The sequence below is a fragment of the Rana temporaria genome, chromosome 4 (genome assembly GCF_905171775.1).
Source record: "Rana temporaria chromosome 4, aRanTem1.1, whole genome shotgun sequence".
NCBI lineage: Eukaryota > Metazoa > Chordata > Amphibia > Anura > Ranidae > Rana > Rana temporaria.
The window spans coordinates 241,284,975-241,311,244 of record NC_053492.1 but is presented as its reverse complement, the minus strand read 5'-3'; the positions used below and the strand labels follow the sequence as shown (position 1 = coordinate 241,311,244).

Sequence of the window (26,270 nt, the reverse complement as noted above, 5' to 3'; positions counted from 1 at the left end):
TTTACGTGCAAACGGACAGGATGGGAGCCAGGCTAGCCACGAAACTGAACCCCAAACAGCGCACTCTTGCCTTCCCTAAACTTCGGGTGGCCAAGGGGGAGCTGACTCAGAACCCTTCCAAGATAATGGACGCTTTTTTACATTTTTACTCTGAATTATATAGTTCTATCCGCACCCCCCCCCCCCCTTTACTCTGTGCGAAATAAATTTTTAGATGACCTCCCTTTTCTTAACATCATTGTTAATTAGTGATATAGAGCGATAATTGCCCACCTCCCGAGCTTGTGGAGCTATTACCAGGCTGCTCAATTGGCTCAAATATCAATAGCCTTTTCCAGGGGCCCTAAGCCGGATTGGTTACTTATGGAAAGACAGGCAGTCCCATTACACATCGTTGATTACCTTTTGAGTTGCGAACCTAAATGCAGACTGGCCATAATGGCGCCAACTCTCTCGCATTCGGTGGCTCTTTGTTCCAAGCTATATGACTGACAAACCCTGATATCGCCATGGAGGTCTTTGAGGCATTTGTTTCATAATAAGGAGTTTCCCCCGGGATTGGATATTGTTGCTTTTAAATGGTGGACGGATAAGAGTCTATATCGGATCGGGCACTTTTTCAATCGAGCAGGCCCTCTCTTCCTTTCGCACTGCAGGAAGACACTAGACATGCCTGACACAGAGCTTTTTAGGTTCTCTCAAATCTCCCACTTCCTGCACTCCATCTGGATCAACAAACCTCTGCCCCCCTTCATCAATAGATCGACTTCTGCACAACTAGGTTACCGATACAAGGATTGAAATACCTGGTCCCTTCTGAACCCGAGAATGAAGCCCCCTGCAGCCGTTCTCGTCTCCCCCTCTGGCTAGCGACATCTATCCCGGAGGTTACTTTCGGGTATTGCTGCTCCAGCGCTGTGATTGGCCAGAGCTGCGATGATGTCACTCCCGTGTGCATGCACGCGGGAGACGTCAGGAACGGCACATGACAACTGAAGCAACGGCACGTACGTGCCGTTGCTTCAGTTGGCTTAAGTGCGCATTTGCCAAATGACGTCGGCACATGCAAATACAGGGATATCTCCTAAACCTTAAAGGTTTAGGAGATATCCAGTGCAGCTACAGGTAAGCCTAATTATAGGCGTGCCTGTAGTTTAAAGTGGTTGTAAAGGGTTTACAACCACTTAAAAGTTATTGTAAAGTCTTTTTTTCTTCATACTTACCTGCTCTGTGCAGTTGGTTTTGCACAGAGCAGCCCAGATACTCCTCTTCTCGGGTCCCTCTTTGGCTCTCCTCGCCCCTCCCTCCTGTTGAGTGCCCCCACAGCAATCAGCTTGCTATGGGGGCACCCGAGCCGAGTCACAGCTTCCTGTGTCCATTCAGATGCGAAGCCCTGTTTTTGCCCCATATCCTCTCTCTACTGATTGGCTAACTGACATTGATTGACTCAGCCAATAAGGAGGAGAGTCCTAGAAGGCCGAGGAACTTTTGGAAATTGCTGGAGAGAGATGGTGCTCAGGCAAGTATGAGGGGGGTGCTGGGGCGGCTGCTACACACAGAAGGTTTTTTATCCTAATGTATAGAATGCATTAAGATAAAAAAAACTTTTGACTTTATAATCACTTTAAAGCCAGGTTCACATTGGTGTGCTGCGGTTTGGGCGCAGCGAGATTTATGCATGTTTTACATGCGGTTTTAGGTGCGCTCCCATTGACTGCTATTGGACTGTGGGTTTTCAGAAAAGCCCTGTATAATGCATCTTTGATGCACTTTACAATGGGAAGCTTTAGAATGGCAAATTATGTGAGCAGACTGCAGTTCCTCTTTAACCGCTTGCCCACCAGCTGCCGTCATTATACGACGGCAGGTCGGCTCTCCTGCGCAAATCGCCTTAGCTGTACGGCGCCACGCACAGGCGTGACAGTGGGAGGCGCATGCTCGCTGCACACTGCGGGAGCGTGCCCGCGGGTCGGGCAGACTCAATGTCCACCAGCGACCTGTGATTGCCTATTACAGAGGCAGAATGGGGAACTGCCATTGTAAACAAAGCGATTCCCCATTCTGACAGGGGACGTGTCAGAGGTCTACTGTTCCCAGTGATTGGAACAGTAATCTCTGACAAGTCCCTGGCAGACCATCCCCCTTACAGTTAGAACACACATGTTAACCCCTTCCCTGGCAGTGACATTTACACAGTAATCAGTCGCTATTTATCAGTGGATAAATAGCTTTGGGACAATGGTCCCAAACAAGAGCCTGATCTGTCCGCCACAATCCCGCTAAAAATCGCAGATCGCCACCATTACTAGTAAAAAAATGCCATAAACCTATTCACTATTTTGTAGGCACTATAACTTTTGCGCAAACCAATCAATATACCCCTATTGCGACTTTTATGTAGAATATATATCGGCTTAAACTGATGAATACATTTTGTTTTTTATATATTTTTGGGGGATATGTATTATAGCAAAAAGTAAAAAAAAATGTATTGTTTTTTTTATAGCGCAAAAAATAAATACTGCAGAGGTGAGCAAATACCACCAAAATAAAGCTCTATTTGTGGGGGAAAAAGTACGTAAATTTTGAATGGGTATAGTATCGCACGACCATGCAATTATCAGTTAAACCGCCCCTTTACATGCCACATTTGGCATGTAATTTTTTTTGGGGGGGGAGTGGGGGCTTCAGGAGGAGTGGGACTTCCTGTCCCACTTCCTCCTTCCACCCAGGGATCGCTTAGGCGATACGTCATATCGCCTATAGCGGCCCCTCCCTGTAGGCGATTGCCTGAGACACGTGACAGGTCCCAGGCGATCGCCTGACCAATCACAGTGCGCAGCGCCGCTCGCGCATGCGCAGTGAGTGCCCGGCCGTGAAGCCGAAAGCTGTCACGACCGGGTGCCCACAGTAAGAATGAAGACGCGGAGGGGGAGGAGCGGAGCTCTGGCCAGCGCGTCACTGGACCGTGGAGCATGGGGGGGGGGGTCTGTATTTTAAAAGACAGCAGCTACACTTTTTGTAGCTGCTGACTTTTAATAAACATAAAAAAAAAGCCTGGAACTCCCCTTTAAGGACACAGACAGCAATAGAAATCTAGCAGAGGGTCGAATCCCTCTCCACTCTATCTAAAACTTATAAATAACAAATACAAAAAATACAAGTTTTGCCCTTATTTGTACTTTTACACTACACTATCTATGACACAAATCTACGAGCATACCCAGCCACTTCCTCCCAGTGATGTGAAAACAACTAGTAGTGGGGATTTAAATTCAAACACGGAAGTAACGGCCTGGGCGCAATGCATGACGGTCCTGTAGTCTATTGGTCGCCTTCCAGCATCAGCCCAGTAGGCGGAGAAGACTACATTTCCCAGCAGCCACCTAGCGCCGCCTGTGAGTGTCTGCGCGAGAATGAATCAGTGGCGTTGTTATTAACGCCATATTGCAAGCTGAGGGAGTACGGTGGTTGCTGGTCCAGGCACGGGATTAGAGCGAGCGGTAAAGGGTATCCAGAGCCATCCTATCCGGTACAGGAGCCCGGAACTCTTCAGACACCCCCGCAGTGTGAGAGGCTTTGTGGTGAAGCCGGCGGCCTCGGTATTAGCTGAGAGGTAGAGGCAGGAAGCGCACAGAGGCCGGCAATTCCTGGGAGAGGAGCCCACTAGAGCCGCCGTCGTCGTCACCACCTCCGCTGTAATAACGTTGTCCCCGGGGCAGCACCTAGAGCTCAGGACATGGCCTGCGGAGCCACGCTCAAAAGGACTATCGACTTCGACCCTCTCCACAGCCCCGCCGCCTCCCCGAAGAGAAGGAGATGTGCCCCCCTCTCCCCTTCCGGCCCTTCCCCACAGAAATACCTCCGTATGGAGCCGTCTCCCTTCGGGGAGGTGTCCTCCAGGCTCACTGCAGGTAAGAAGCCAGTTACTGATGGTGGGGGGAGGGGGGCTGTCCTTGTACTCAGTGCCAGGACGATGGGGCTAAGGCTGGCCATCCCTATGCTGGAATCTCACACCTGCTGGGACTTCCATCCAAGCCAGGATCTCCTCTAAACACCTACTGCCAAGTCTCACTCTTCGGCTGCATTCACACCTGAGCGTAGGGCGTTCGGTCGTTTTTTCGGGCGTTTTTTTTCGCGCGTATTCATGCTTATTTGCGCGTTTGCATACAGCGTCGTGCGACGTTTTTGTACTTCGGCGTTTCTTATTTTAGCCAATAGGAAAAATTATCATCTTTTCATCACTTGTTGCTATGTTGGTAGATTTTTTTTAATCTTCTGCATGGGCGACAAGTTCTATTGATTAAAGCGACGAAACGCCCATAGCAAACGCCTGTTGTCGCGCGATACGCTCAATACGCGCGTTTCCCATTACTTTCTATGGGGAAAAAAAAACGCTCAAACGCCTCTGTCGCTCGATTCGCGCGACAAAAAAAGGTCCGGGACTTGTTTGAGCTTCGCGCGACGGGCGTTCAGGCGTTCAGGTGTGAACAGTCACCATAGGGAATAATGTTAATTCTCCCCTCTGGCGTTTGTGAGCAGTGCGCTTCAGGCGTAAAAACGCCTAGGTGTGAATGGGGCCTTCTTGCTGCATTTTTTGTAATGTCAATCTAGAAATCTAAAGGCTGAGACCACCTTAGCAGTGGGAAGAGAACTGCTAAAGGTCCTGGAATGTATAAGATGCATGTATAAGATGCTGGCTATTTTATGTGAGTGTTAAAGAGGAACTGCAGTCTGCTCACAGAATTTGTTATAAAAACATCTTTGCCATTCTGAAGCTTCCCTCCAACCACTTTGCATATTTTATATATACTGTGATTCTGTACTGCCAAATATGCTGCATACATCTCCCTCCACTGAGACTGGCTGCAGCCATTTTAACTGTGGGCAGCTGAAGCTGCTTCCTGTTCACTTCCTGGATTTATAGAGGCAGATCTTCAGCTTTCATTGGCCCTCTTATTACTCACCCTTGCTGTTAAACTCTCACGAGAGAGGGCTGTGCATTATGTCCTAGGCTTTCTACTAGACAAACGGGAAGTGGGCTGTATAAGGTATTTACTGGCAGGGGAAAAAATGTTTTACTATCCAAAGTTAAAACAACAAGGGCAGAAGATTTAACAGACGGAAAGATGAAAAAATTACTGAAGGTCCGCTTTAACCATCTAAGGCTGCATTCACACCTAGGCGTACAAAATCGCGGCGTTTTGTCCCGCGAATTGCAGCGACAAATTGCAGTGCTTTGTCGCCGCGATTGTGAATGCAGCCTCACCCCCTCTATGGAGATGGTTCACATCTCCTATGCCGAAAGCCGCCTGAAAAAAAGGTCCGGGACTTTTTTCAGGCGTTCGGCGTGGAGATGTGAACCATCTCCATAGAGGGCAATGTGTTTTCATCCCTCCAGCATCTCAGGGCTGCTGCGGCGTCACACTACAGGCGACAAAACGCCTAGGTGTGAATGGGGGCTAATGGCAGCCCCCCCCCCCCCACCTTTTTATCTTTTGTAGAACTGGGGTTCTTGCCACTATTGGCCTTCTCAGTAGCTAGGGTGGTAACACACTGTCTTACACTATCGGAGTCTCAGGCCTATGTAAGAGACAAACGCATCAAAAACTACAGGTATTGTTTCCTTTCATCGGATGAATTCAATACAATTGTATTTTTGTTTAATACACATTATTTATATATATATATATATATATATATATATATATATATATATATTATTCTCTCTCCTATTGGGGTCTGCCTGATTAGTTGAAGTGGACCTTCATCCAAAAGGGCAATTTTTTTTTTTTGGGGGGGGGGGTGGTGTTTGGTTTCGACAGATATCCGCACCCACTTCAGCTTGGATTGCTGAGGCGATCTGAGCAGAAGTTTGAGATGGAGATAGATATATATATACACACACACACGCACGTTGCAGGACCATTCACGAAACGCGGCTCGCGCATGCACAGTGGGAAGCCAGCACTGCCTGCCCTTGGTAAACATGACAGGAACCCAAAGACTGGGTGACCTGAATCAGGTGAGGACATGTCTGGATCCCTGGACAGGTAAGTGTACTTTTATTAAGCTCTGGTTCACACCAGGGCGACTTGCCAGTTCAAAGTCGCATGACAAATTGCACCTTATTTGCTGCAATGAAACTCAACTCGAGCGACTTTTAAAAAGGTTCCTGCGCTATTTTGGTGCGATTTCAGTGCTACTTGCATTGACATCTGTTGAATGAAGTTGCATAGATGTCAGCAAGCCACATATGAAGTCAGGCTGAAGTAGCATGACTTTAAAAGCTGCACTGGTGTCAACCAGGGCTAAAAGTCAGCAGCTACAGGATTTGTAGCTGCTGGCTTTCAGTTTTCTGGTGGGGTGGACTGAAGATCCTCTTTAGGGTAGGTCCTCGTTGCATAGTTTTTGGTACATCTACATTTGATTGCAATGTATATGGTGACCTTTTAAGGTCACCTCATCCAAATTGCAATCAGACCATACTATCCCCTTTAAATGAACCAAATCGGCGTAAGATGAGTGCATCTGTTAACTGTCCAATCGGGACCCTGCACAGCATAGTTAGAATTATAGAATGGTGCACTTTAGATTTCAGTCTATTGAGCTGAAGTGTTGTCATCCTCTGTCATGCACCCCTGCTGCAGTACATGGCGATTCACACAGCATTGGAACTTTAAAGCTTCATGGTATGTTCACACCAGATGCAGTGGGTCTCGGTTGGGCTGTCATTGCAGCGCAGTCCCACCACAAAAGAAAAAGGCCTTGTTTCCTTATCTGACCAGCTCAAGCCACGGTGTTCAGGTGGTGTGTGCTTAAAAATGTACTGCGTGCAGTGCTTTCGCAGCATGAGCCAATTCACTGACTCGTATTGTGCAGTGACCGATTGAACATTGACGTGTCTGACATTTCAATAACGTTTATCAAAAAAAAATGTAGACGGTGCAAGCCCCAGATCAGGTTGGACTGCAATGCACTCCAACCACTGCATTGTAACGCAGCAGCTGATGCGATTGTGAGTTGCTTTTAATGCGACCAACAGTATCAGGACAGCTCCTTGCTGAGCTGACTTCTTGTTGCGGTGTTGCATGGCACATTGCTTCGAGATATAAAGGTTATAAAGAGACATCCAAAAGTGATTCTTGGATCTCCTGTAGGTAGCTTGAACCCGGACGTGAGCACTACTTGCAAAGTTTAGACATGTCACGCATCAGCCACTCTGGGGGGGGGGGGAAGCTGATTGAGTACAGTCTATGCCCAATAAGTTTCAATAGAGTACAGAGGGACAATAGGGATGAATATACTCCTGATGTGTTTTGAAAGTGGAACTTTATGGGGGGGGAATAAAAATGGATGAATGTCTTTGTATGCTACAAGGAATACTGAGAACAAACTCTGTCTTGACTTTAATACCTGTGGTGACTGTCAATCAGCAGCTTTCCACTCTGCTCCTCCACGCTCATTGGAGCAATGAGCTGTTGAGGGGCGGGGAGCAGCCATCTCAGGCTCTCAGCAGCTAGCTGGGAGGCTGAGACGGGTATCGGTCCAGGCACCTGGCGGATCCAGACTTCATTGTCACGATGACGTGGTGCCTAGACTGATCTGTGTGACGTCAGAAGAGAGCGGACTTCAGATCACTGCTGAAAATGATTCACAGGAGTGCAAAACGAATTGCGCTCCTGTGACCCAGCCAAACCAGCTTAGGCTGGACTTCTCCTTTTTAAGTGTATTTTTACTGAAATATAGAATTGCTGATGTAGGGGTTTTAAGTGATTTCCTGGCCTAAAATGTCACTTTACGAAGGGGGGGTAGGCTTTGGTGATGAAAAGCTAACCCCTGCCTAAACCCAAAATATTGGTTTAGAGAGGATTAAAGTGGTATTAAACCAAAAAAGGAGCACAGGGGCATCTTTAGACGGCAGCATTGTCAATCTTCGAGGGGGTGGGGGTTGGTGTTCGATGTACTAGCAGATTTAGACACACTAACAAATTGCAGCCAAACTCCAGCTCACACTGCAGTTACAGCAACATTTGTTTTCCTTTTGGGATAAAGGTTTTACATGAATAAATAAAAGCTGTTCATTGTAAGCTCCTCCTGTCAGTGGTAAATGGTTTGCTTCAACATTCCTAAAGTGGTTAAAAATCTGAAGATTTTTTACCCTAATGCATTCTATCCATAAGGTAAAATAAAAAACCTTCTGGGTTCAGCTCCCCCTTATACTTAAACCCCAATTTGATCCAGCAATGTGCATGAGAGCAGGGTCTCCCTCTCCCATTGACTTTGGTTGCTGTAGATCACAGCCAATGAGGGAAGAGCAGGGGTGGAGCGTGTGTGAATGGAGACGCAGAGCATGGCTCAGGAGTGAGCCTGCTTTGACTACCCCCATAGTAAGAGACTTGCTATGGGGGCACTTACCAGGGGGAAGGAGCCAAAAAGAGGATCAGGGCTGCTCTGTGTGTTTTTAAAGCGGGTGTTCACCCTAAAAAAAAAATATGCCATCCAGCATACTAGCGTCAGCTACAATATGCCTTTATTTTTATTTTTTTCGCTGTACTCAGTTTAATCCATTAGTTTCGTTTCAGAAAGGGAGTAGGCGTTCCTATGAAGAGGGGAACATGATTGACGGCCGGTTGTGGCGCGTCACGCTTCCCAAAATAGCCGAAATAGGACTTGGCTCTTCACGGCGCCTGTGCAGTCAGCTCCTAGTCTGTGCGCAGGCGTCGTATAGCACCGTGAAGAGCCGAGTCCTACTCCGGCTATTTTCGGGAAGCGTGACGCGCCATAGCCGGCCGTCAATCATGTTCCCCTCTTCATAGGAACGCCTACTCCCCGCGGGAGTCTGAAACGAAACTAATGGATTATTAAACTGTGAGTACAGACAAAAAAAATAAAAATAAAGGCATACTGTAGCTGACGCTAGTATGCTGGATGGCATGGTAGAAAGTTGTTTTTTAGGATGAACCTCCGCTTTAATTATTTTCTTTAGAATCGTGTCAACTGATGCGGTTTTAGGAGAGATTTCTTCTGAAAAACGAGACTTGCCTGCCAGATCGCCATTTGAAAAATAAAAGCCTAAATGCAGCCACCACATCTATGAATTGGTAAGCTTGCGTTGCTTTAATACTGCTTTAAAGTGGTCGTAAACCCTAGAGAAAACAAAAATGCAAGATAAAGGCATAATGAGCTAGTGTGCATAGCATACTGGCTCATTATGAAATACTTGCATTGCATCGAAGCCCCCGCTCTGGTCCTGGCACACTGCTCTGCCCAGAGACCTCACTCCCGGAGTGATTTCCGGGTATCGCGAACTAAGGCTCTGTGATTGGCTGGAGACGCGATGCGCAGGAGCCGCCGGTAACGGCACATCAGCTGAAGCAACGGGACGAACGTGCTGTGGCTTCAGTTGGCATGGACTTCGGCACATGCTGATACAGGGGGTATCTCCTAAACATGCAGGTTTAGGAGATATTCAAGGTAGTTACAGGTAAGCCTCATAGGCTTATCTCTAGTGAAAAGTGGTCTGTAATGTGTGGGTTTCTTTTTTAATGCAGGTTGATGGGTTTTAGTCTTTTGTAGGACGTGTAGTTCCATTTATACAGCATAGGGTGACTGCCCGCCATATCATTACATGAGAACCTTTTACACAGCCAATGTTGGCTGGTAAAAATATTAGTACTTGGTAATGTTGTAAATCGGCACCTTAGTGTCTCTGAAACTATAATTGCTAAGGAAATCTTATTTCCTTTTTCTGGCCAGTCTTTGGAAATGGTGACAGGCAGTCATGGCATCACTAGCCCTGTGGTGTTTTGCTATTAGCACTGCTGGCTAGACTGTGTCATGCTTGCCAATGGGCAGATATGACATTTGGCTGCATACCAACATAAACAGCTGGATTTTGTGTCTGGGCGACTGACATTTCTCAGTATAATTCAGTTTTAGGACTACATAATATTCAATTTAAATGTTTGAACTCTGATCCTGTTTATGTCCCTGCTTCTATTTTCAGTTAAAAAAAAAAATATTGCTCAGGTATTTTACTAGTAAGTGTGGTGGCATATACTCCCTTTTTTTTGTATGTTGTGATTGCTTAAATACTTCTATGTAATTGCCTCCTCTGTGGGATGTAAGGAATGTAATCAGCTGTTTAGTAAATGAGAAATGTAATGGCTTTTGTTCTACAGGCATTAAATAACCATTCTACCATTTTAGGTTCAGGGTAATTTTAAGTGCGGTTTTCTGCAAATGTCGATCTTCATGGTGATAAAGTGGTTGCCAGTCATTACACTACTAAGTATATATGTATTCAGCAGCAACTAAGGCAAGCATAAGTATTTGGTACATGGTAAAGATGCTAGCTAAAGGCTTTCCTTTGTTGGATATCACCATGATGAGGTGAGAAATCTGCCTGTCCTTTTTATTAGTTGCAGATACTTGATGACTGCAGCTCCATACATCTGTATAAGATGCAAGCTCTGTCCACATATTCCTTGCTAAATTACTTCATCAAAAGTTTGCAGCAAGCAGTATATTTTAACACGTACTATCAGTTTTCCCTTACTTGCTGATTACAAACATTTTAATGGGACGGGTTAAAACTACTGCTTTTACTGTTCTCTGTAACACACACACCACACTAACTAGGAGCAGAGGATCTGACATGTCATTAGGCAGAACGTGAAATTTTCTTGTTTACCTGTTCTGCCTCTGTACAAAGCAATCGCGGGTCACCGGCAGACATAGTCAGTGAGCACGATTCCGCGCCAACTAGCCTCCTTGCACAGACTGACGTACAGGTATGTCCGTTCACGCAGGAGAGCCAAACTGCCGCAGTAAATGACGTGAGCAGGTCTGCAAGTGGTCAAAGTATAGTTTTGTGAAAGTACAAAGGATGAAAACAGGATGCATTTTCACCTACTGTATATACTCGAGTATAAGCCGAGAACTGGGGAAACTTATTGACTTGAGTATGAGCCTAGGGTGTCCATCTGCATGCCTCACTGTGCCCATGCCTAGACGTTTAACATAGGAGTCTATAAAAGGGGTGCCCAGCTTTAAAAAAAATCGGTGCTCCCAGCCATAGGTCCTCCAGACAACAAACTTTGTACACTTGTAGAGAGGTGGGACTACATGTGTGCCAAGTTTCGGGTCCAGAGGACCTACGACCAGCCAGTACCGGGTCCACAAAATCACCAGAGAAATTACAGTTTAACATGGGAGTCTATGGAAGGGGTGCCCGGCATTAAAAAAAATTTGGTGCTCCCTGGCCGTAGGTCCCCGGAAAACACTTGTAGAGGAAGGTGGGGCTACATGTGTGCCAGGTTTGGATTCCAGGGGACCTACGGCAGGCTGGTACCGGGTCCACAAAGTCCAGGACATCAGGCACAAAAAGGTGACTCGAGTATAAGCCGAGGGGCATTTTCAGCACAAAAAAATGTGCTGAAAAACTCGGCGTATATACGGTATCTGTTATCTTTGAGGACCCGAGAGCTAGTAAGCAATTCAGGGCTTCAGTATGTGCAAATGTCAGCCTCCTAGCATAGAAGTGCTCCAATATATACCCACCAGCTTCTTTATCAGCTCATTGGATACACAACTCTGAATCAAACACCATTTAGAAGTTTAGGCCCCATGCACACGAGACGCTGGTAAACTCGAGTTCAGAGGCATTTGGGCATTTTTTTCAACTGCCCCTGAACACATTTAATGTTATCCTATGTGTCCATGCACACATTCACGTTTTTTTGCGTTTTAAAGCAGTTGGGTTTAGGCTTGTTTTTTCAGATGCAAAATTTTGAGTTCAGACGCAACCGTTTTTGCGTTTCAAAGCTTTGGGAGGGTCTACAATGTCTTTGTTATGAACCTGATAGCTGAAAACGCAGCGAAATTCGTGGCAAAAACGGGCGTTTTAAACGCCGTTTTTTGCCTTTGAAAACTTGAGTTTACATGTGTTTGTGCTTCTCGTGTACAAGGGGCCTTAGTGCCCATAATTTAATTGATCTGGGGCACATAAATTGTAATGTGGAGGTACTTGAAAAATAGGTTTACTTTAGCTGTTGGGCACATTATGGCATTTAAATTGCAGCTAAATCCAGAACAATTATAGAAAAGGAATGCAGCGAGCACAGAAAAATAACTTAAAGCAGAGTTCAACACAAAAATGGAACTTCCGCTTTCTGGATCCCCCCCCCTTCGGTGTCATATTTGGCACTTTTCAGGGGGAGAGGAGGGAGCAGGTACCTGTTTAAAGCGGTTGTATAGTCAAAAATGTCACTTTATATTAGTCCATGTCGTTATTTTAAATAGTTTGCAAGTAGCCTTTTTTTTTTTTTTTTTTTTTTTTTTTTTACCTGTATACTTCTTTAGTTATTGCTACATTCTCGAGTGGGGATGTGTACCGCGCATGCGCCAGATCCCCGTTCAATCCGGCAAGTTGAGCCTCTGCCGGACAAATTCTTTGTCGGGGCTGTGGCATTTCCTCATGCAGACATCAGCCCCGACGTCCCGCGATGCTTCGGCCACATTTCTCACCTAGAGCATGATGGTCATCACGTGACATAGGCTTGAATATTGTGACCGCAGTGTGCACACACGCAGGATTTCTGAAACAGGAAGGAACTGTGGGCGGAAATTCTCTCTGTGAAAGACGCGGAAGACCACATCAGAGATGGCAGGGGCTTACTACAGAAATTACATTTCACAAAATCAACGATTAATACAGTAAGACTAGTAATGTTATATATTATGTAGGGATCAATCGATGTAGAAATACAAGGTCTTTAACCACATCAATACCGGCCCATCGTCATGACGTCCACAGATGGGATCTCCCATCCTGGGTGGATGTCATATGACGTCCTGGGCTTTGCGGGGGGATATCTGAATGATGCCTGCAGCTAGAGGCATCATTCAGATATCCATGTCTTCAGCCGGCGATCCTGCGCACCATAATAACAATCATAGCGGCGGTTCCATCGCTTGATCGTTCTTATAGGCAGGGGGAGGGGACAACTCCCCCTCCCGCCGCCATCCGGTGCTTCTCCGGGCTCTCCCGTGCCATCGGGGGCCCGGAGAAGGAATCGTCCGGCGCAGGCAGGAAGCATAGAGATGACTGGTAACCAGATGGTCACCAGTCATCTCTATGACCGTCGGAGGCCCAGGCGCGATGCGATGACGTCACGCCCGGGTACCCGTAAGTAAACAAAGCCGCGATTGCGGCTAGTGAGCAACACTGATCATGAGATCGGTGAAATTTTTTTTCACCGATCTCATGCTTTCCAGCCTGGAGGAGAGATGTGGGGTCTTATTGACCCCGCATCTCTCCATAAAGAGGACCTGTCGCACACATTTCCTATTACAAGGGATGTTTAAATTTCTTGTAATAGGAATAAAAATGATGGGAAAAAAAATAAATAAGTAAAAAAATAATAAAACAATAAAAAAAAGTTTTAAACGCCCCGGTAGCTCGCGCACAGAAGCGAACGCACACGTCGACATGTGAACGCAGTTTAAACCACATATGTGAGGTATTGCCGCGTGCGTTAGAGTGCCAGCAACAATTCCAGCACTAGATCTCCTCTGTAAATATAAACTGGTAACCTGTAAAAAATTTCAACGCGTTGCCTATGGAGATTTTTAAGTACCGAACTTTGGCGCCATTCCATGAGTGTGTGCAATTTTAAAGCGTGACATGTTGGGTATCTATTTACTCGGTGTAACATCATCTTTCATATTTTACAAAAAAATTGGAATAACTTTACTGTATTTTTTTTTTTTTCAAAAAAAAAGGCGTTTGAAAAATGATTGCGCAAATACCATGCAAGATAAAACATTGAAATGACCGCCATTTTATTCTCTAGGATGTCTGCTAAAAAAACATATATGTTTGGGGGTTCTGCGTAATTTTCTAGCAAAAGAATGATGATTTGTACATGTAGGAGAGAAGTGCCAGAATAGGCCCGGTATGGAGGTGGGTTTTAAAGCCCTGTATTGAAGTGGTTAAGAATATGTAAATAGTTTGGATGTTACCAGAGGGTTTACTACAGCTTTAATCCAGGTATTTGCTCCTACTTCTGGGCATAGATTGCCACAGTATCCGTGGCGACTTTACGCCATGTTGGTCCCCCCCCCCCCCCGCTGTCTTCTGGGAGACACAAAGGTCCCAGAAGACAGCAGGGCCCAGTGGGATCGCACAGTGCGACTCACGCATGTGTAGTAGAAAACCAGGAAGTAAAGCCGCAGGGTGATTCTCTTACCGAAGATGGCGGTGCCTCAAGCTGAGGGACAGATCGGCTTCGGGTGCTGACATCGCCGGCGTCCTGTCTATAAAGTCAGCAGCTGCAGTATTTGTAGCTGCTGAATTTTTTTATTTTTTTCGGCGGAGCTTTAAGAATTCCAGTGCCTTTTGTAACATTCCGTACATTAAACTGATGTGTCAAATATCAGTTTTCTCCATCCATCCATCCTATGTAAATTATAAAAACATCCCTTCCTCTTTGTAGTGGGGTCAAAATCAGGAGAGCAGTCTAGGGTGACAGTGCTGCCCCTCCATACATTGAGTGTCACACTAGGACAAGATGTGCAATGTTGCAGCATTACCTGGTTAAAAAGGTAAGGGGGAAAACAAATACAGTCCCACATTTAAAGTGATTGTAAATGATCACCTTGTTTAAACAACCCATTCGATTTAAAATAGAAATGAAAGGCAAAACATTTTTTGTATACATTTATAAAACAAAAATGTATTAATACCCTACCCCTTTTTTATTATAGTACCGGTAATCTCATTCTTTCTGTTGGCTGCGTAAGAGCTGGGGGGAGGAGAAGCAGCATTACCCTGGGCTTGCCAGTGAATAGCAGTGCAGTGGGGGTGTCAGGACAAGTCTGATCATTGGAGGGGAGCAGGCCGACTTCCCAGCATAGCTAGAGAACTCGCCATGATGTGCTCTCCTGCTTAGTGTGGTCACTTTTAGGAAAGCAAGGGGATGGGCATGAACATCAGCGATTTTGTACAAAGGCAGTAAAACGCAGAACGTGAGCCTTTCTCATAGAAGTACATGGTACAGCAGGCACACATCAGAAATGTTGGGGGTAACAAACGCTTTAAAGCGGATGTCTGCCAGAAAAAAATATTAAAAGTCAGCAGCTACAAATACTGCAGCTGCTGACATAATTTAACATTCGGACACTCGCCTGTCTTGGAGTCCAGCGACGTCAGCAGCAGAGGACGAGCGATCACTTGTCACTCTGCTGCCCCCACCGCCATCCTCGGTGAGGGAATCAGGAAGTGAAGCGCTCCGGCTTCACTGCCCGATTCCCTACAGCGTGAGTCGCGCAGCGCTGTCCTCACTGGTCTCCGCTGTGTTCTGGGAGCCGAGTGTTTCCCAGAACACAACAGGCGGGAAGTGACGCACTACCCGCAGAATCCCCGCAGTGAGGACTCCCGGAAGTGGTGCAAATACCTGTCAAAGATCTGCATCCCCCTCCCCCTGAAAGGTGTCAAATGTGACACCAGAGGGGGGAGGGTTCCGATGACCCGAAGTCCCACTTTAGGGTGGAGCTCTGCTTTAAGGACTGAGCTGCAGAATTCTGGGTTTAAATACACATTAATGTTTCATGTTTGACATAAATGTCTGGACCTTGCATGGCTTCCCTGAATTTCTAGTTTTTTTTTTTTGTTTTTTTTTTTACTGATTTAATCCTACCAATTCTCTGAATAAAACTATACAATTTTTAAACCTGGCTTTAGTGATCTGAGATGGGTTGATGTTTAATTGGCTTGTGTATCCTATTTACAGAACAAATCCTTTACAACATCAAACAAGAGTATAAACGCATGCAAAAGAGAAGACATTTGGAAAGCAGCTTTCAGCAAACAGAACCTTGCTGTTCCAGTGAAGGCCAACCACACACGTTCCTGCCTTCTGGGCCTACTTTACCTGGTAAGTGACTGATGTCATATGCTCTATTGTATTTGTTTTCCTGGTGACAGCTAGACATGGATGTTGAGGTTGTTGTTTAGAGGACTCATGCAGCAGACTGTTTTTCATGGTTTTTATTGATCAGTTACATTACTAGGCATCTGATACTGCTTTTAGTTCTCTTCCTATTTACTTCCAAAATTGTTCTGTAGTTGTGTGCAGCCTAGGTAGATTGCATATGCTGCTAAGGCAAATTAAATGTTTTTGCACATAGACTTGATAATTCTGTATGGCAAGCATTTTTGCATAGTTGAGAGGTGTTGGTGGATTTTCTGTGCATATGGCGCAATCAGATTTTATGAAAACGAGGAATTGCCATTCATTTTGAAACGTATGACCAGTTCTGTTTCTCCTTATGAAACTGAGATGGGCTGTGATCCTGATGGTCGGCAAACAACTGTCTCTGCTGATCATCTTGGCACAGCCAGATGCTGTGATTTTATTTGTATAGAAATGGCTAGTATACGAAGGTTTGATCTCAGCACCTTACTGATAATCTCTATGGCTAATGGCCGTACACACGATCCGAAAATCGGACATCAGATCGTCCGACGTTTTAATTGTCTTAAGTAGAAACTTATGTCCACTGGCGACCCGTGATCGCAGTGAGAAGAGGCAGAATGGGGAACTAACTGCCTATGTAAACAAGGCGATTTCCCCATTCTGACAGATGAAATGAGGTCTACTGTTCCCAGTGATGAGGAACAATGATCTGTCATGTTCCAGTAAGCCAACCCCCACCCTACAGTTGGAACACGCTGGGGGAACACGCTTAACCCCTTCCCTGCCAGTGATGTTTTTACGTTGATCAGTGCATTTTTGTAGTACTGTTCAATGTAGTACTGTCTCTGGTCCCCAAAGAATGTCATTTGGGGTCAGATTTGTCTAATGCAATGTCGCAGTCCTGCTAAAAATCGCAGATCGTTAGTTAGTTTGTAGACATAACTTTTGTGCAAACCAATCGATATACGCCTATTGCGATTTTATTTTACCAAAAATATGTAGAATGGATATCGGCTAAACTGATTAATAAACTTGTGTATTTTAATTTTTTTTGGGATATGTATTATAGCAAAATTGGTGGTCTTTTCTTGTTTTATAGTGCAAAAACTAAATCGTAGAGGTGATCAAATGCCACAAAAAGCGAGCTCTATTTGTGGGTAAAAAGGGACAGCAATTTTTGTTTGGGTACAGCGTCGCACAATTGTTAAAGTGATGTGGTGCCGTATCGCAAAAATGGCCCGGTCATTAAGGGTGCAAATCCTTCGGGGGATTAAGTGGTCAAAGCAGAGTTCCAACTGTTTCTGTGTATATTAAGTCAGCCGCTAAAGAAGTGTAGCCACTGACTTTTAATAAACGCACTCTCCTGTCCCGTGATCCAGCGATGCAGCCGCCTGAAGCCTCGGTTCTCTCCGTGGCATCAGTAGTGTGGGCACAAGCTGTCGCAGCCGGGTGTACACTGTGCAGACTCAAGTCGCACTGCATGTCTTGAATGGCCGGGCAATCTTCTGGGACCTGTTGCCTAGGCGGCCCGAGCGAAAGTGGGAGCAGGTACCTGTCAAAACTGGGGGGGGGGGGGGGGGTCAGGAACTCCACTTATGGAGTTTCAACAAATATGTTTGCATTCTGATGATCAGCCAAAATAACCTATGATCTTTGTATTACTTCACAACCTTGTAATTATGTCACAGCTTGTAATTATGTTGCTTCCCTTTTTATCTGTCACCTCTCTTAAAGCAGAGTTCCACCCAAAAGTGGAACTTCCACTTTAAGCACTCCTCGCCGCCTTACATGCCACATTTGGCATGTCATTTTTTTGGGGCGAGGTGCTTCGAGTGGCACTTCCTGTCCCACTTCCACCCGCGGGCCGCCTCTCCCTGTCGGCAATCTATTGGGACAAGTGACAGGTCCCAGAAGATTGTATGTCCACTGGGATAGCGCAGTGGAGGATGTGATCGAGGACCGCTTCGGGGGCTTCGATTTCAGATAAGTAATTCATAATGAGCTAGTACGCTATGCATACTAGCTCATTATGCCTTTCTCTTGCAGGATTTTTTAAAGAGGGTTTAAGTCTTCTTTAACACCTACAAATTAATCACTTCACCCCCGGAAGGATTTACCCCCTTAACAGGAAATATGGCACTGCGTCACTTTAACTGACAATTGCGCGGTCGTGTGACGCTGCACCCAAACAAAATTGACGTTCTTCTTTTTTCCCCCCACAAATAGAGCTTTCTTTTGGTGGTATTCGATCACCTCTGCGGTTATTTTTTGTGCTATAAACAGACCAACAATTTAGAAAAAAAAATTACATTATGCTATAATGCATACTAAAAAAAAAGTATTCATCAGTTTAGGCCAATATGTATTCTGCTATATGTTTGGTTAAAAAAAAATTGCAGTAAGCTTATATTGATGTGCACAAAATAGGGGCTAGGTTTATGGACTTTTTTGTTTTTACTGGTAATGGTGGCAATCTGCAATTTTTAGCAGGACTGCAACATTGAGGCAGACAAATCTGACCCCAGGTGATTTTTTATATATATATATATATATATATATATATATATATATATATATATATATATATATATATATATATATATATATATATATATATATATATATATATATATATATATATATATATATTACACTTGCGCGCACACACACTGACCGTATATAGCTTTTTCTGTCGGAGGTTCTGCCATTTTTTTTTTTTTTCAGCCCCCTAGTGTGCATGGACCCTACATGCGTTGGTGTGATTAATTTTGAGTGTCATCCCAGCGCATTGCTGACAGATTTGTTGCAGTGCGCTGCCAAAATGATGAATGTCAGACGGCAAGGTCATTTTTAAGGGCAGTGCATTGCATCAGTGCACATGCATTGTGCTAAAGTGTTACTGTGATGCCATAGTGTGAATGGCTCCCAACTGTGCTGTATCTTTTAACTTGTTGGATTTTGCCATTTCTTTTTATGCATGTAACATATACTGTTGGAATAGTTTTTAAAACGTTGATATGTTTCGGTGTCTGTTGCAACATACTTTTTTTTTTTTTTTTATTGGTTTTAGAAAAAAAATTCAAACTTACAATATTAAAATGTCTTGTAGGCACATCCACATCATCATCGTCACAGCTGCGTAAAGAACAGCCTTTGTTTACTCTAAGACAAGTTGGAATGATTTGTGAACGTCTTCTTAAAGAAAGGGAAGATAAAGTTCGTGAAGAATATGAAGAAATATTGACCACAAAACTGGCGGGTATGATATTTTTCTTTTAGGTTTTAGACACTTCTGTGATCTATTTACATCAATGTTTATCATTGTTAGAATTTTTTTGTATATGTTATGCTCCACCTCCATGTGATTGGACACAGACAACTCAGCATAGCCCATCTCGTGTGTGTGTGTGTGTGTGTGTGTGTGTAATATATATTAGAGCTGCACAATTAATCGTTAAAAAAAATTGTGATCTCGATTCAACCCCCCTGACGATCTCCAATGCAGAGTTTGCTGATTCTTTCATATAACAAGTGGAAAGACTTTCAGCTATCAAAAGAAAATATCTGGGCAGTCTGCCAAGTTTTTAACAGGAAACATTGTAACTAACCTTCCTTCTTAGATCAAAGGGATACACTTCTGTGTGTAAAGAAAAAATCTGGGCAGTCTGCCAAGTTTGTAAACAAAATGAAACATTGTAACTAACTTCCTTCTTGGATCAAACTTCTGTGTGTAAATGCAGTAAACTTAACCACTTAAAGTCCAACACTTGTTTCTTAAGTTAAAAAGCAATATTATTTGCTAGAAAATTACTTGGAACCGCCAAACATTATATACATTTTAGCAAAGACTCTAGGGAATAAAATGGCAATTGCTGCAATATTTTATGTCACACTGCATTTGCCCACTTCAATGAATAATAAAAACAAAACGGTGAAGTTAGTCCATTTTTTTTTTTTTTTGTTTTTTTTTTTTTTTTTTTATGTGAAAGATGATGTTACCCTGCAAGAATCGTGAGAATCGTGATCTATCTTCTAAGCAAAAAAATTGCAATTCTCATTTTAGCCAGAATCGTGCAGCTCTAATATATATATATATATATATATATATATATATATATATATATATATATATATATATATATATATATATATATATATATATATATATATATATATATATATATATATATAATTTTTGTCCACCATAAACATTTTCTGCAAAATTGGTAATGGTCTCTGCAGGCTGTGGCCATCTTTTTGGGGTCCAGAAGCCCACCGGGCTTAACTATCTAAATCTGACAGGCCTCCCTCGACACAACAGCAGCCACCGACAGCAAGGTGCCAGCCAGCAAGCCCATCCATAAAATTGTTAATTTTTGAAAAGTTTAAATGTACAAAGCAGGATAGGTGGCCAAAATATGGATTCTGAACCCCAGAGAAAACGGAGGTTGCTTGTAAGCTGCTACAAGCACAGGATCCTGCAAAAAGGGCCCACCTTGGCAGGCAGTTAAGGTAACTAGCAGGGTGCTATACAGATAGAGCTGTATTCTGCTTTCGGTTGTGGCACCCCAGGGGGTGGCTCATTTAGTACCACTTATACTATATCCATTGACTCTGCAGGACCTCAACCTGTTGTCAGTTCTTCAAAGGCTGCACTTTGAACCTATTCTGGGATATTTCCCTCCCTCTTCTTGCCATAAGGTTGCCTTTCTTGGTGCCATTACCCTGTATAGGCCAATATTCAGATTTCAGTGCTCACACTTTGGTATTGCACTGTACCCAAATGAAATTTTTATCTTTTGGAGACATCTTCTTTTTGTAGTAAAGTGGTTGTAAACCCTTTGTCATGCCTCCATGATAGAGAGATTAAATCCTCCTAAATGGGTTTTACTTGTTTATCTGCAGCGATCTCTTCCCTACATTCCTTCAAAAGCGCACAGTTGTGATAAAATCATTTTGCATCTGTTAGGAGCAGAAAGAAGCACATGGAGACCTGCAGTTGCAGCTTTTTTACAATTGATTGGAGGAAAGGGACACCCAGGTCAAAAATTAAAAACATGTCGGAATTGACTCCACTGTGCTATTGTGTTCTGATGGCGGGGCCCCCCCCCCCATCAAATTACAATGATCAATGCCACTAATTATAGTTGGTGGCATTGATTGATCATGGAAACTCGGCAGGCTGGATGTACAGATCATGGATTGAAATTTGGCTAATCCCTGCTGAAATGGCAGAATTTTGATCCATGTATGGCTGACTTTAGTTTTTATCCTCAAAGGGATTCTGGATTTTTTTGTGTGTGTGTGTGTGTGTGTGTGTGTGTGTGTGTGTGTGTGTCTATAATATATAAAATATAGGTTTACAAAGATTTTGCCAGCCTTCTACTTCTTTTTTTTTTTTTTTTTTTTACTAGCCATTCAGCAATTTAACTTTTACTTAAAGCGGGAGTTCACCCGAAAAACAATTTTTAACATTAGATTGAGGCTCATTTTGTGAAGGGAAATCGGGTGTGTTTTTTTTTAATTGGAAGCAGTACTTACTGTTTTAGAGATGGATCTTATCCGCCGCTTCCGGGTATGGTCTTCGGTACTGGGCGTTCCTATTTGATTGACAGGCTTCCGACGGTCGCATACATCGCGTCACGAGTAGCCGATGCGCCTGCGCACCGACGTTCGGCTACTTTCGGAAAATCGTGACGCGATGGATGCGACGTCGGAAGCCTGTCAATCAAATAGGAACGCCCAGTCCCGCAGCCCATACCCGGAAGCGGCGGAGAAGATTTCCAAAACGGTAAGTACTGCTTCGATTGTAAAAAAAACACCTGATTCCCCTTCACAAAATGAGCATCAATCTAATGTTAAAAATTTCGTTTTTGGGTGAACCTCCACTTTAAGGGTATTTTTTATTTTTCCTCACTGGAAAATACTGACTAGAAGACACTGGGGTAGATTTATAAAGGCACAAATTGTATGCATTTGAAAGAGTGCACAGATAGTAAAATACTTTGCAGCAGTATCGTGCAGATAAAATACACATCTGATTATTTTTGGTTTTCTACAACATTTGGTGAACTTGCTTGCTGTAAGATGGCTTATATAACATGTCCATTTTGAAATGCACATCAAAATGTACCTTGGAGGAAAATTAATTTATTTTATTTTTTTATATCTCCTAAAGAGCAATATGACGCATTTGTGAAGTTCACTCATGATCAGATTATGCGACGATATGGAGAACAGCCTGCTAGCTGTAAGTATATTTTCTTGACTCTTGTGTGATCCCTTTTTTTTTTTTTCCTTTCCTTTTCTATGTTTATACAACCAAAAACAAATACTACAATGCTTGCAATAGTGCAGAACAATCTAAATAAGTGAATGTCCATATATTAATGAACAATGTGCTCCAGTCCATAAAGTGCTCCCAAAATTCGAGGTGCGCCACACCCCCTCCTGTGTCCCCACTCACCGGATGGAATGGACCCCTAGCTTTTCAGTTTAGGGGTCGTTCAGGCTCAGAATGTTGGTCAGGGATGGCAGGATCATATCAGTTTGCAAAGAAGATCTCACATGATCATCCACATATGACTACCATGATCATGTGATATCTTTGCAAACTGATGTGAACGTGTCATCCCTGGCCAACATTCTAAGCTTGCACGACCCCTAAACTAAAAAGCTAGGGGTCCATTCCATCTGGTGAGTGGGGACACCGGAGGGGGTGTGGCACGTATCGAATTTTAAAGCACTTTTATGGACTGGAGCACATCTGTGACTAATATATGGACATTCACTTATTAATCATTTTTTATTATTTGATTGTTTTGCACTATTGCAAGTGCTGTAATATGCTTTTGATTTACCAAGTGAATAGCACCTGTGTACAGCAGCTGCAACGAATGTTTGTTCACAATTTCTTCTAGGCCAAGCACATATATATTTAGAATATATGTCGTTCATAGTTACTGCCGACTCAGAATACATTGTTATTCTGCAATAGTCCTCTTCATGACTTGTTTTAGAATATTATGCCATAGTAATACAGCTGCAATTCAGAATTGTGTCAAGTAAACTGGCCTGCTTTCCATAGATGTGTTCACATTCTTAAATTATTCAACATTTATTGATCTTGACTTGTTTTGCACACAATGCCAGGCTTGTCCCTTCCTATAGTTTCTCTCCAGGCTGTGAATGTTCATCCAGCACACAAATCATTTTTTTGTAACCAACTTCAGATCCTTAAGAATTGTAAAGTGTATATTTGGTGTTTTTCTTATCAAATTATTTATACCTGGAAATCCCAGATCATCTTCTGTTATCTAGCGACACACGAGTCACAAGTCTGTCATCTGCTCAGTCTAAAGGCCTCGTTCACACAGGTCAAGTGTACACCCATGCAAGCAAGGGCTGTGTTTAACCATGCCAGGGGTGTTTTCCAATTCATGTCAGTTGGGATGCAGCGGCTGCACAGGCACAGCTGTTGCTCCCAGTTTGACAGTGATCGTGGTGTGAACTAGGCCTTTCATGTGATTACAAACTTAGACGTTGGCTTGCAGCTAAGTGTTGACTTACCCGGTTGGCTGAGGCAGAGAGATCCCCCTTCATTGTAACGGATGGCAGGAAAAATGCTTGGTGATCAGACCCTGCCCAATTCTGCTTGAAACAAGAAACCAATTGGATTAAATCCTCACAGTAAGCTACAGATGGATGTGGACCCTTTTTATTTAGGTGGCAGTGGTGGGAAATCTTCATATTACACAGTGAGGTCTGAAGAAGAGATGTTCTCACAAACTTTCTGCAGTAACTTGAAATAGGAAATGCCTGATCCTGTCATTTCATTCAGTTGTAATGAGTTTCTAAATTGTTGGTTTACACTTGTCTGTTTTCATGCCGTAGAAGTTGTGCAAACCTGTGTAAATTAGGGGTGTTTTTAAGTGCCGATACCGAAAATGAAGCATGCACTAGGCTGAAAACCGATACCGAAAATGACCGTTTAAAAAAAAATATTTTAAATAAAAATGTATTTTTATATTTAAAACATATACATTTTTATATAACAAAATGTCCATGCGGTGCACCTCTAGCAGATATGATACAGGAGATGGTCAGACTGCAGACGTGGTACAGGGGATCAATGCAGCCTCACCAGTGTCCATCAAATGCAGACTGCCTGTGCCTCACCAGTGCCAATCATGCAGCCTGCCTTGGTATGTCGCAGGATCAGGGCAGTAGCAAGGCAAGAACAGTGCTCTATCTATGGAGGAAAGCTGTCGGCACACCGCGTTAAGCAGCGGCTTGTTGGTATGATCAGCGGGAGGAGCATTATCAGTGTGCAGCGCTTGGGGGTTAAGAGTGCAGGACTTGTTTGACATGCTGTTAGAAACAGTGAGCTTGAAGTTTATGGCAAAAACGTGCAACTTTGAAACGCTCAGGTGTGAATGCAGCCTTGGAACCTGTGAGGCTGCGTGTGTACACTCCTAGGGAAGGGTTTAAGCACAAGGTATATGTTTCTGGTTGCACTATATACAAATGACTACTTGCTGTTTGCTACAGTTTAATAGATCAGCTGAGCTTTACAAAGAGAGTTTGTACACCAGACTTTTTTTTGGCTGGCAGCCATTCCTTGTCCAACCACTGTTACATTCTTGGAACTGTTAATCCCTTGGTTTCCATATTCCTGGGTTACCACTTGGCAGATGCAACCATCAAAATAGTGATGTATTGATTGCTACAGGGAAAGGTTTCTCTGTACTCATTGTATTGTTAACAAATGCCAGACAGATTGTGAATCTTGGGTCTGTTTAATGTTTGGTAAAAAATACAAAGTACACAGAGATCAATAATAATTTTTGAATACCAATGAAGTCATTACATTCCTGCAGAGAAAGCACTGTTATGCTCCGTTATGCTCCGTTGTAATATGAATCGTGTTTTAAAAACATTGGTGAGAGGTTGGTTTGACTATAATAACAGCAGGTTTGTCCTGTACTAAGAAACATAATGTTGCCATAGATTTGTTACTAATCTGTAAGGTGATTTGTGAATAATTCTTTTTTCTAACTGCAACTATATTTTTTACCCACAGATGTCTCATGAATTGCTCTATGCCTTCCTTGGCTGTGCTCCTTTTTTATTGCTGCAAGATGTCCTAGTTAAGAACTGCGGCAATGCCATAATCCCCTCCCCTGTGAACACGGCTTATTTCAAGCTTTTGTCAGTGGCAACCACTCTTATGCAGCAACTGGTTTTGGAGTGTTCCCTGATGTCAGTGCCACCTGGATGTGGATCTAAGCTACCTGTATTGATATACCAGTGGCCTCATTTGCTGTATTATTAAAATCTGGCTTCTTTTGTTAATTTTAATATTTTTTATTTTTTTTTTGGTTTAAAGCTGGTGTTCAAGAACATGCCCTATGCTAGTTGTGTAAATAAGTGAAAATAGCAATTTTTTTTATTTTTTTTTATGGATTTTCAGGAAGGTTTTAACAGTGCACTACAAAGCAGTATCAATCACCAATATGGTGACATCATTCATGGGACAATTTCCAAGTTACATTCAACATATTTGACCAAGAGAATACAATAAAAAGGGCATGTCTATTTTAAAGAACTTTGCGGGAGATGGTAAAGATGGATTTATGATTTGTTTTGTTAGTTTTTATTTATTCTATCATTCTTTAACAAATGTTTGATGCAATTTTTTCCCGTCTATCATTGTTTAACTGCCTTGTAGTACTGGAATTTAGTTGAAAAAAATAAATAAAAAAAGAAAAGCGCCCTTTTTTTCAGATGTATTTTACTTTCAATCATTTTTAATTGAAAATTCAATGATGGAGACAGGACTACTCAATTGCTACAACAGCCAGAACCCTGGCCCAGGCTAACAAACCAATAAAAACGCATCTCAATTACTAGAACAAGAAAAAACTTAAAGGCACAATTCATTTACGTCCAGTAAGCTGAAGTCACGAAAAACCATATGCCATTTACCCACCTCTTGAGGAGAGTAAACTGGGCTAAACATCTCACTGTTCTAAATTAACACAAGGAGAGTGTTACATCTGACTAAAGTCATAATTTGTTTGTTTTAGTTCTGTGTGTCTCTTTACTTCACATAAACATGAAGCCAGTTTAAAAGTGAAACTAGAGGCACATTATATGATTGATTTTTATCTACTTTTAATCATTTTTAAAAGGAATCGGTTAACTTTTATGTCTCTATACCCTGTAAACAGTAATTTCAGTAAAAAAAAAAAATTCCTTTAGTGACCCTTTAAGCATAATCCAGGA

The 26,270-nt window shown here is 43.2% G+C and overlaps 1 protein-coding gene across 1 annotated transcript; it reads left to right on the top strand.

Moving 5' to 3' along the window:
- The first annotated feature begins 3,327 nt into the window (after positions 1–3,327).
- On the top strand, positions 3,328–25,763 carry AKIRIN2 (akirin 2). Its single transcript, XM_040350083.1, has 5 exons — positions 3,328–3,914; positions 15,798–15,941; positions 19,093–19,242; positions 22,162–22,233; positions 25,066–25,763. The coding sequence occupies exons 1-5, from the start codon at positions 3,740–3,742 to the stop codon at positions 25,074–25,076; spliced, it is 552 nt and encodes a 183-aa protein (XP_040206017.1). The 5' UTR covers positions 3,328–3,739; the 3' UTR covers positions 25,077–25,763.
- The last annotated feature ends 507 nt before the right edge of the window (positions 25,764–26,270 follow it).